Raw genomic sequence first — 12,358 nt, 5'->3', positions numbered from 1 at the left:
AGTTGGTATTAAGAACTTGGGTTACTCTGGAATAAAATTACTGGGCCATTATCTCCTTGGATTTGAAGTTCACTTGAAAATAGTCGTTCAAATCCTGAACATACTTGACTAGGCTGCTTCATATGATTGTTAATGAAAAAAACTGAGCTTACACATAGCTCCGAAGGAGCTACTGAAAGCATTACTGAACCAAAGCAATACGGAGAGCACAACGCTTATTCAGTTGTCTTTGCAGAAAAGGCGTTAGCGGAGCCATGATTAATTTCTTGGCTACATTAATATTTTTCACTTCAGCTCTACAAACTGTAGCAACAAGAACTTTTAATAAATGGATGTTCTTGACTTAAAAAAAAAAATGCTGTGCTTTGAAAGGAAGCTTGTGTTACTTCATTGTAAGCTGGTGTTCAGAGCCGTACTTCCCCACTTCTGTTCAGGGAAGAGAGGGAATAGAATGCTAAGGAAGCAGATTTTCTTTCCAATTTGTGATCTGTGTTTAAGGATATAAACGCACTCTGTGCACTATGTGGTATTTTTTGTTCTCCTATTAATGCAGTTCTAGTATTACACAAGTCAGACCTGTTTCAGGCCATGAAAAAAGACAGAGGGTTCAGCATTGAAAGCTATTTTGTAGTGACTGGCCTAGGAGAGGAAACTGCAGGTAGGAGTTGCTTTTTCCAGCTGGAAATGTTCAGCTTCACTTAGTATTTCAACTACTACAGACCAAAAACAGAGAAAATGCAACTACTTGGAAATGGCAACTAGGACACAGCCTTACTAAACTATTTGCATTAATCAGCAGGCTAGTTAGGAGCTGAAATTCTTAGGCAACAGCATTTTTCCACGTTATTCTTCACCATTTTTTAAACTAACTTGTTACTAATACTTCACAAAATTAGCATTGCTGATCCTCAGCCCTGTTGTTAAATATTTTCAAGTACTATTCACGTCCTTAAAATGGACCTGGCCCAACTTTAAGCTATAGTAGATGTTGTTTTTACAACTGAAGCAAAATTGCAACCCTCAAATAATACTTTTTGTCACAGAGATTTTAGTTCTATTTGTTCAAGTAACTAAACTAATTATAAAATTGCCCTGACACATGTAAATGTACTCTTTGTGGTCTTCATTTTTTTAATACAATGATTTCTCCATACAAATTCCTGTTTGCAAGGTAAATATCTGTTACTATTTTCAAAAGCTTTTCCACCATTTATGTGCTTATACTTTCTCATAAATGGTAGTATTTTTATTTTATTTCATCCAAAAGCATGTTAAGTAACCGCACGAATAACAGGATGTAGCCTCTGCCCAGCGGTGCTTACACAGTACAACTGATACCACAGTTGGGCAAGGACGGGTAGGAAAAGCAGGGTGGAACTTGGCACATTCTGTAGGTACTTAATCAAAGCCTAATACACAGCACAGAGTTATAAAATCTTATGTATGTTGGAAGTGTTTTTCTTCAACTTCCCTTCAACGTGTGCCTTAGAAATAGCTTTTAATATATGAAAGGGACATGTGGATAAATTCAGAATTTGATCAGAAAATCTGCTAACAGAGCTGTAAGCTTGTGTGCAGATTTTTATAAAATAACTGATTTGCCTGAGTCAGTTTTCAAAGCAACAAGAAGCTGGAATTCACACCTTATTTCCTAGTCCTTTATGAGGATTAAAAGTAATTCACCGGGCAGGAGCGAGCAGCACTCTGAAGGGATGGCATGAATCACTCCAATTACTTGAATGATCACACTCGCCCTTGCACAGAGCGGGAGAGTGGCTTAGGCCTGGATGTTGTTTATAATTGCAGGTGAAATATTTGATTATAAAAGAGTACAGATGAGAATGGATACAGCATAAAAAGAGAGCAGTTCATGATTTCCCATACAAAGTCGTTAAAGGCTTTAGAGGGAATAACTGGGAAGAGAGAGTAGTTTACTGCTGCGATCTAGTTAAGCCTTCCCTTCTCTGAGGTGGCAAAGAAAGCCCGAGGAGTGCTCTTCATAGCTTGAGTAGGGCTCATGTTATGAGACTTGCAAGTGAATCTACCCGTAAGGTATGTCACTAGAATGCTAATCCTTCACATTTCTAAAGTGGGCTTGAGGTTCCCTAAAGTGAAAGGTGCCAGATAAGATATAGAACGCAGCTACTTTTCCTATCAACTTAATTCTAATTTTTTTCCAATTCTAATCCTTTGCCCTGCGCCTAGAGTTAGCTGAGACACCTCTGCAGTCACGTAAATTAATATACTTCCATTTAGAGTTTTGAATATGAAGAAATCAAGATATTTCTGATTATACTAAGTTCCCGTAACAGGCGTTACTTGGAGGAAGTTAACGTGGATCATTGAGATACAGAACGCTGGAATACTTTTTTTTCCTGGCCTATGTTGTTTGAAAATCGCTACCATTAGTCAGTTCGCATGATGTGTCTAAGGAACTGCATTAGTGGAAATACTATAACTGAGCAGTTTGGAATCCCTGAGATGTATGGACATGGTCTGAACATTTTTTTTTCCCCCTTTGGTTTCCTAGTTTTCATATAGGGGCGTTAAAGTGACACTATATTTGCTGCTGGTAATCTGTGACAGTGGCCAGCCTGACCCAGGTACCAAAATCCTTAACGATCAGGGTTGCTTTGGTACTTCTGGGAGTTTTCCGATAGATCTTTGTATAAACTCAGGCTTGTTTCCACTTACATTTCTAATATATAGTTGTGATACGAATCCTAAATGTCACGATAGCTTTCTGCTCTTGCCCGGGGGCTGTTCCTGAACTCAGTGAAGAGACCAGAGCCCAGCAACACATGGTAGCAGCACTACTCGTAGATTGTGAAGGTGGCCGAAGTGGTTTGTATTAGCACTGTTACGTGCAGAACCTTTCAGTTTTCAGTGTTGCTGGTGGGAATCATGGAATAGTAGGTTGCAGTTGTTGGTGACTGTCCTAAAGCATTACCAAGTAAAAGCTGGTAGGAGTGTGACAATAAAAAGGCCAGTGTGTAAACAGACAAGTAATACTTTAAGGAATATGCACAATAGTGCATACAGAAGGGTTGGTTTTGATCAGACAACCCCATATCCTTTGTACTTTGAGCATATTTCTTAGTAAGGTCTTTGTAGCTTAGCAATTGTCCTTGATCTCATGATAAAAGGGGAGAATTTTTGTCTAACTCAAATATTTAATAGCTCCAAACTTCTGTTAACTCTGCATCTGGGCTTCTGTTTGAGTGTGTTGAATACTTTCAATCTTCTAACAAAAAAAAAAGTCCATTTTTAGTTGAAGTAGGTAGTCTTTGGCCTTACAGTGGATTAATTTGTTGATATGAATCAAACCTTTTGTTCAAACAAAGTAACATTTCTGAATTGGCTCATGGAATTATTAATGATAAAAACTGCAGCTTTTATCTTCTGTGGTGATACTCTTTATGCAACAGGCATTGGGCCATTAAAGCCTAGGGAGCAAGGTAGCAACTCTGACACTTTCTTGCTATTTAAGAAGCTTCCTCCCCTTTCCTTTGAGAAAAGCCTACCTTTTTATGGCTGGCTCCAGCCCCGCTCACTTCCAAAATAACTACGTTGTTGTCAGGGGCTTTCACGTTTCTGCCACTTTGCACCTTCGTGAAGTGCAGATGACTTGGTGGTGACGGTTCTGTAGCTGAGCACGCGTTACTCTACTGACAGCAGCATGCAGACCCCGAGCTCCTGTACGCACAAATAACGGTAGCTGTTAGCGTTTGGAAGAAATCTTAGTGGTGATGGTTGAATCTGGGAATCCACATATCTTAAAATTTTAGACTTCCTTTTAGCTGGATAGCCCCAGCCATTAACACACAGTTCAAGTGGAATTAGCTGTCTCTGGGGAACTGAAAGGGACGGTTGTCTTCCAGGCTGAAAATACCCAGCTACCCTTGGAGGTGTTAAGCCATCTCTTGTACTTTTTCCAGTGACCAGTGTCTCTGCGGGGCTCTAACCAAGCTTTCAGGTCCCATCTTAATAAAAGAAGAACGTCAGCCAGCTAAAGCTATGAATATAGTAAATGCAGAAAACAAGATTCATTTCTCATCCTACTTACAGTTGAATGCAAGAAGCATCTTTCTCACTGAAGAGATACTATTAAATCTGTTAGGAGACTTGACACAAACCTTGAAGCTCAACTCAGCGATTTTCAGATCAGTCAGGATACGTACGCACAAAAGATAAATTGAGTTTTAAAGAACTTCAGCATAGGAGGAAAACTTCATGGAAATACAAAGACTTTAAAAAAAAAAAGTTATTTCCAGATGCAGCTGATTACTCCTGCAACAGTTGTTACATCAGTTTGTTGGGTTTTTTAAGTGCTCTCCTAAGCTTGTCGATGTCTAGCTTTATGGCCAGCCTCATTTAAGAACAAATCAGACAGAGGATGTGCTAGTTTCTTAGTTAATGGTACAGCTCTGATACTGAGTTATGTGGGTACAATGAGACAGAAAATTACTAATAACTGAAAGTGCAACACTATCAGACGAGACACGTTTGACTTAAACCTTTTCTCTTACTTTCTTTTTCAATAGAAACTATGTTCCAACTTCCTGTCAACAACCTTGGCAGTTTAAGAAAGGCCCGGAAAACTGTGAAAAAAATACTTAGTGACATTGGTTTGGAATACTGTAAAGAACATATAGAAGTAAGTATGATACCTCCCAAGTGCTGTAGTGAGAGTTAAAACGCTCCGAAGTTGGTGGGGCTGCGAGGTCCTCGGTGTACGACGCCTTTTCTTTTTTTCAGAGCTGTTTCACAAAATGTTAAGATTTTTACTGTGGCTTTTGAAGGAATCCCCTATAGCCCGTTCCCATACCATACACCTGCTCTCATCGGCTTCTGAGAATGATTCTGGGATTCCATTTGAGCCTTGTGGTTCAGGCATTGCTTCCCCTGCATTGCTTTTTAAGCTCTACACAAAGCAGGACTTAATTAATAACTTGAGCTAAAAAAAAAATGTACCTGTAAACACTTTTTAGAAAGTTTAGTGGCAACAAGACACACTTCAGGCTACATGTGACCGACCTGATAGATATTGAAGGTAGGTTGTCTTTCGTTTATGTTGGACTCTTAAAAACAGCATTTGGTAACTGAACATTTAGGAGTGAAGCAAGAACGAGGTGCGGTGTAGGGTGTTCCTGGGGGGCCGACGGTGGGTCTGAGGCTTCCATGAAGTGTTTGTCAGTGCTAGCAGCAGGTGACCAGGTTAGAGTCCCTTCTGTTCCTGTGTCCTTTCCCAGAAGGGAAGGAAGGGTATTTGTGCCACTCTTCGGACAAACTTCGCCACTGTTGTCTCTCTCCTGAGCGCTGACGTCTGTGCTGTCCCTTCACACACTTTAACTCTTCAGAGTACTCGGCAAAATACGACCCGTTTGCTTTGGCTTTTCGTTAGTGTCTCTTTAAAGCACATTCAAGAGATGCATAAGAGAAAGAAATGCCAGTCCTTCCTGCTTGGAAAATTTGTGGAGCAAGTATAATTTTAAGGGTAAAATTCTGATCTGGGACAGTGTTACTTTCAGTATTCATTTCAGTGGAAACTGTTTTTGAGCCCTTATGTGCTGCTGACTTATTTGCCAGAGATGAAATGCCAAAGTACTTCATAAGATTATTTTTTAAATAGGAATTTGGCTTCTTGGACATGATACATGTAGGTAAACTTTTAAAACTTTCATGTGAATTCCTGTGTGTAATTAAAGTAATAAAAAAAAACAGTCAAACAAACAACACCCCCTTCCCCCTCCCAACCAAACAAAAAAACCAGAGTTCTGGTAAAGCGTTTGTATGATCCTGAGTGTTCAGCACTAGCCCGGGAATACTTGTCTCCATGACTGCTTTTGAAAACGGGGCAGGCACGTAATTATAGTCTTGGGTTTATTAGGAGGATGAGTACTGAAAATAGTTCTTCAGGTGTTTTATGAGGTTGAGACTCTTCACAACTCTTCACCTCCAAAGAGATGCATCTTAAATACCCACACTTCCTTGAATTAATAATACCTACTGTTGGCCAGCAGCACTTGAGAGGACTGCATGGATGCTTGCAAGAGTTGCTTAAGGGAGCAGGTGGTCTTTGGTGTTGATTGTCTGTGCTCTCTTCCCGTCTTCCCCTTCTCCAGGATTTTAAGCAGTTTGAACCTAATGACTTTTATTTGAAAAACACTACATGGGAAGATGTAGGATTGTGGGACCCATCGCTTACAAAAAATCAGGTTGGTAATAGTTTATGTTGATGCATCTGTTTCTGAAGGTGGTTCGTACTAAGGGCGTTTCACAAATATGCCAAGAGCTTTCCCTGCAGTTCATCTTCATTTGTCGTCAGTTGAAGGGACAGCAGAAAGCTGTGCTTTTTTAATCCTTTTTTAAAGTAATAATCCTGGTCTTTATCTTAGTAGTACGGATGGCCAAATACCAGAGAACTCATTGCTCAAGAAAGCTTACTCAGCTTCTGACAACTGCATATTTAGAGCCCATCTGTTTTCAAGCTTAGCACAATTTCACCATCCTTCCGGTCAAAAGATAAACAATTTTATACAGTTCATGATAAGTTTTTTACCTTTTTCTTAAATGTGTCATTATCTGTTTTCATTATTTCAGAAGAATTTTAAATGAACAGACCTAACAGCTGCTCTCTCCGCTATTGTTGTAGCCCTGTTAGCTGAAGATTCTTAGAACCTGACTATGTCCGAGGTTTGGTTTAGGCATATATAGTTCCATACGGCAGAGTGAAGTGACACTGGAAGTCTTACTTCTTAAATGTTTCTGAGCCAGCAATAAAGGAAATTTGAATTGAGCTAGAAGTGGAGGGAGGAAATAACCCTTGATCAAGCACGTTTAAGGCAAGTTGTGTGGATTGCAGTAGCCTCCACCGATGGTACAATGTAGAGTAACGCCAGCACTGACAGAACAGTGAGAAGGCGAGAAATCTCTCGACAAACTAAGCCAGCCCTCTCTGAGCATCTGAAAGGACAGGTATTGCTCTCACAGGAAATGGGAACCTGTATCATGGTGGATCCCTAGTGTAGCGTTAATCTAAAAGTGTCCCTTTACTACCGTGTTCCATAAAATACACCGATGTTGTCCTTTTTCCTAGCTGATTTCCAGAATAAAAATGGTAATATAAAAGGAGACAGCTTTGTTTAGTTTGTTTTGTCGTATCTTGTCTCCAGCCTACCAGATGTCTGAGGCTTCAGAAGGTGGACAGAAGCATATATTCCACTTACTTATGCAGAGGGGGAGTACAGCTCTCCGGCTACTTCAGATGATCTGTGTGTAGCTCGATGCACAAGACTTGTTTTGACACTCATGATGAATGTTTGTAACTATTTGAATTTCATGCCTTATCTCATCTGAAATGCGAGATCGCTCGTGGCTGTCTAAGGCCAGTGTAACTTCAGTTTCTGTTACAACAGTTGACAAGAACTGCATCGGCAACATGTGAAATACAATAAAGGGTGCAGGGAAAACGTCAAGTGGGGAACTTGCAAATACTTTTTTTCTTTTTTCTGATTCAGGATTGTTTAGAAATGATGTTTGTGTTTTGGTCCATTTGTGCACCAAAAACAAGTTTTGAAGAGCATCTTTTTTATATATATGTTTGTAATGGATTAAGACACTGAACTAGCTGAAGTTATATATCCTCCTTGTATCTAGAAACGTTTGGCAGATTTTGATGGGAAGTAACTAGTCTTCTGGATACAGTCTCATTCCGCTCAAGCAGCCATGCTTGCCTTTCCCCCCAGACTGAGCTTACGGTGAACTTTTTCATGCAGCTCAGCTGCAGGGGATGAGGCTTTTTGGGTTTTTTTTTTGGCTGGTGGAGAAAGATGCTTATGCCTTAGCCTTGCGTGCTGAGTTTACGATTAAACTCTTGAGGGACCTCTAAATTGGCACTCGCCACATCACGTGTATGTTCAGATGATAAACTTCCTAGGGCCTGATCTACAGGCCAAAAATTGGAGAGAAGAACTTAATCTGAAGGTTTGAGACCATTGCAGTGGGTCTTGAGACTACTTTATTTAGAAACGTTATTGTTCAGAGAGGATCATGGATGTTGTTTTTTCTAAAAATTGCTTTTCAGTATTTAGTTTCTGCTTTGTTCTTTGTTTTAAGGACTATCGGACAAAGCCCTTTTGCTGCAGTGCATGTCCATTTTCCTCGAAGTTCTTTTCAGCGTACAAAAGCCACTTCCGGAATGTTCATAGTGAAGACTTTGAAAATAGGATTCTCCTTAATTGTCCTTACTGTACTTTCAATGCGGACAAAAAGACTTTGGAAACGCACATTAAAATATTTCATGCTCCAAATGCCAATACACCAAGTGGAGGCATCAGCACTTTTAAAGATAAAAACAAACATGATAGCCTTAAACCTAAGCAGGCTGACAGTGTAGAACAAGCTGTTTATTACTGTAAGAAGTGCACTTACCGAGATCCTCTGTATGAAATAGTTAGAAAGCACATTTACAGGGAACATTTTCAGCATGTTGCTGCTCCTTACGTAGCGAAGGGAGGTGAAAAGTCACTCAATGGTGCAGTTCCGTTAAGTTCCAGTACCCGAGAGGAGGGTAGTATTCACTGCAAAAGATGCCTTTTTATGCCGAAATCATATGAAGCTTTAGTACAGCATGTTATCGAAGACCACGAACGTATAGGCTATCAGGTGACAGCAATGATAGGCCACACTAATGTAGTGGTTCCAAGATCTAAACCTCTGATGCTAATAGCTCCAAAACCGCAGGATAAAAAGCCCATGGGACTCCCTCAGAGGATGGGTCCCCTTTCCCCTGGAAGCGTTCGATCTCTTTCGTCACAACAGATGATGAACAGACTCACTATACCAAAGCCTACACTAAATTCCGCAGGAGTGAATATGATGTCAAATGTTCACCTACAACAAAACAACTACGGAGTCAAATCAGTGCCGCCCAGTTACGTTGGGCAGCCGGGGGGAAGGCTGAACTTAAGTGGTAACGCACCGGTTTCTATTTCACAACAATCACAAACAATGAAACAGTTTTCAGCGAGTGGAAATGGGAGGCCTTATACTCTTGGAGGGGAACAGAGATCACAGGCCTCAGCAAGATACTCTCTTCAGTCTGCCAACTCATCTTCTCTCTCATCAACTCAGTTGAAACAGACGTCGTTATCTCAGTCACAGGCAGCTTCAAGAGTATTAGGTCAGTCTGGCTCGAAATCTCCTGTAGCTGCTACAGGTCCTTCCGCCGTCAATACATCGTCCACACAGAAGTGGAAAATCTGTACAATCTGTAATGAGCTGTTTCCCGAAAATGTGTATAGTGTCCACTTTGAGAAGGAGCACAAGGCTGAAAAGGTGCCTGCAGTAGCTAACTATATAATGAAAATACACAATTTCACTAGCAAATGTCTATACTGTAATCGCTATTTACCCACTGACACGTTGCTTAATCATATGTTAATACATGGTCTGTCTTGTCCGTATTGCCGCTCAACCTTCAACGATGTGGAAAAGATGGCTGCTCACATGCGAATGGTTCATGTCGACGAAGAAATGGGACCTAAAACTGATTCCACTCTAACCTTTGATTTGACATTGCAGCAGGGTAGTCACACAAATATACATCTTCTTGTAACCACCTACAACCTGAGAGATGCTCCCGCTGAATCTGTAGCTTACCATGCTCAGAATACTCCCCCGGTTCCTCCAAAACCGCAGCCGAAAATCCAGGAGAAGTCTGATGTCCCTGTAAAAAGTTCTCCACAAGCAGCAGTTCCCTACAAAAAAGATGTGGGGAAAACACTCTGTCCTCTCTGCTTTTCAATCCTAAAAGGACCCATCTCTGATGCACTTGCACATCATCTACGGGAGAGGCATCAAGTAATTCAGACAGTTCATCCGGTTGAGAAAAAGCTAACCTACAAATGCATTCATTGCCTTGGTGTATATACTAGTAACATGACTGCCTCAACTATAACGCTGCACCTTGTTCACTGCAGAGGGGTTGGGAAGACTCAGAACGGCCAGGACAAAGGTACGTCGTCATCTCGGCTAAGCCAGTCTCCAGCTGTAGCACCTGTAAAACGTACTTACGAACACATGGAATTCTCGCTAATGAAGAAGAGGAAAATGGATGACGACGACTCCCCCTCTGCCTTTGAGGAGAAGCCTGAAGAACCTGTAGTTCTAGCATTGGACCCCAAGGGTCACGAAGATGATTCCTACGAAGCCAGGAAAACATTTCTTACAAAATACTTTAATAAGCAACCGTATCCCACCAGGAGAGAGATTGAAAAGCTGGCTGCCAGCCTGTGGCTATGGAAATCTGATATTGCGTCTCATTTTAGTAACAAGAGGAAGAAATGCGTTAGAGATTGTGAAAAATACAAACCTGGTGTGCTGCTTGGTTTCAACATGAAAGAGTTAAACAAGGTTAAACATGAAATGGATTTTGACGCTGAATGGCTGTTTGAAAACCACGACGAAAAGAATTCCAGAGTCAATGTTAGTAAGACTGTTGATAAAAAAATAAACTTAGAAAAGGACACCGAAAGTTCCTCAGACAGCTATGAAAATATAGAAGAGGAGTACAATGAAAGCGGTAGTCCGTTTGGTCAGCGCATTTCTGACGTGGGTGGGAAAGCCTCGTCTGATGGCACGGTGGAGAACCCAGAGGACAGCATAGCCAAGGAAATCATTGAAGAAAATGCATCGCAGTCCCCAGAGAAGTCTGATCAAAAACAAGAGGAAAGCTCTAAATATGAAGAGATCATTTCTGCTGAAGAACCAGCAAAACTGGTCGGTGATGTTTCAGATAGCGAAGGTGATCAGGATGATGCTGCTGAATGGAAAGATGGAGCTTCACAGTCTGAAAGTGGGCCTGGTTCTCAGCAGGTTTCTGATTTTGAAGATAATACATCGGAAGTAAAACCAGAAGTGTGGACAGATGAGTCCTCCCAAAGCGAAGATGCCGGTAGCAGTAAACCGACTGCCGAGACGAAAAGGGGTGGATCCGAAAGTGATGAAGAACAGTCAAAGTGGAAGAATCGTTCCTATGGAAAAGTAGAAGAGTTTTGGTCTAAGGACCAGTCGCAATGGAAAAATGCATCAGAGATTGAGGAGAGCTTGTCAAATCAGCAGATGGAATGGCAGAATAGCACAATTGACAGCGAGGACGGAGATCAGTTTGACAGTGTGACTGATGGCGTAGCAGAACCAATGCACAGCAGCTTAACCGGTGTGGAGCTGAGTAGCCAGCAAGCGTAAGCTGCTCGACGCAGAAGTGTCCGTAACGTCGTCGAATCTGCAACTGTCCAAACACTTTCATTTCAGTACGACCGCTAAGCTTAAATTCTGACTGGTACTGCCTTTCGAGTGCTAGGTCGTGGCGTGTGGTGGTTGTGGCCGCTGTTACTCCAGTGGTTATTTAAGGATGCTGTTGCTAATCTTGCTTGAGAATACCTGCTGGGGTGAGCACAGTAACTTAATGTGAAAACGGAGAGGCTGGTGGCTCCAGAATGCACACAGAGAAAAGCAGAGGTTTATTTTATCTGCGTTTTCAACATTTACATCACTCTTGTACATGTTCAGTTGTATGTCTTTTTAAACATTACCCTTTTTCACATGGTAGTGTAGGGCCAACTGTACAAGCTACCAGTTCAACGTGTATAGTAGACTACGGGGAAATTGATTTTTTTCATGTATCATTCTGAATAGTTGAAATGTATATTTGTACAGTCTTTTAGACCTATTCAAGTGAAGCTTATGAAATTGTTCTTGTGTACCCATCATAGATTTGTTTCTCTTTTTTAGTGTTGCCCTGCTGTGTAATAAATGCTGTATCTAGTTTACCTAGCAAAAGCTTGAAACTGCTATAGTATGAATTTTGACAAACTTAGTTTTTGCACATAACCTTGTACAATCTCAAAACAGAGGCCAGCAACATAAAAAAATATATCTGGACTCTATTGTATTATAGAATTTTCTTGTTCTGAATATCCTTGACATTACAACCGATGACAAACGTATTTCAGAGCCATTTTCTGAAATCTTTTAAGCTAAAAAAGAAAAGTCACACAAGAAACAAATTTGCAGCTACTAATTTTGACACCTTTTAGATCTGTATAAAAGTGTATTGTGTTGAAGCAGCACGCTGAAACGAAAGTGCTGTGTTTTGAATATTTAGTTTTATCTTTAGTTAACACCAACAAGGTGTTGTATTCATTTACACCATCTAATATATGACACACTGTTGTAGTATGTATAATTTTGTGCTCTTTATTTCCCTTTGTATTCTTCATTTTAAGCATCTAAATAAATTGCTGTATTGTGCTTAATGTAAATATTTGCTTTATTACATGCAAGTGCTACATTC

The 12,358-nt window shown here is 40.7% G+C and overlaps 1 protein-coding gene across 5 annotated transcripts in view; it reads left to right on the top strand.

The window, feature by feature from the left end:
* ADNP (activity dependent neuroprotector homeobox) overlaps window positions 1-12,315 on the top strand; it is a 32,603-nt gene extending 20,288 nt beyond the window's left edge. For all 5 annotated transcript variants that reach the window (XM_064465229.1, XM_064465230.1, XM_064465227.1 and 2 more), the window contains 3 exons: window positions 4,545-4,657; window positions 6,126-6,218; window positions 8,119-12,315. In XM_064465229.1, the coding sequence (XP_064321299.1) occupies window positions 4,545-4,657; window positions 6,126-6,218; window positions 8,119-11,250 (3,338 nt within the window). In that variant the 3' untranslated portion in view covers window positions 11,251-12,315. The remainder of the gene's footprint in view (window positions 1-4,544; window positions 4,658-6,125; window positions 6,219-8,118) is intronic.
* Window positions 12,316-12,358: the final 43 nt, after the last annotated feature.

Source organism: Phalacrocorax carbo, chromosome 14, assembly GCF_963921805.1.
Source record: "Phalacrocorax carbo chromosome 14, bPhaCar2.1, whole genome shotgun sequence".
Classification (NCBI taxonomy): domain Eukaryota; kingdom Metazoa; phylum Chordata; class Aves; order Suliformes; family Phalacrocoracidae; genus Phalacrocorax; species Phalacrocorax carbo.
This window is presented reverse-complemented; position numbering and strand designations above follow the sequence as displayed.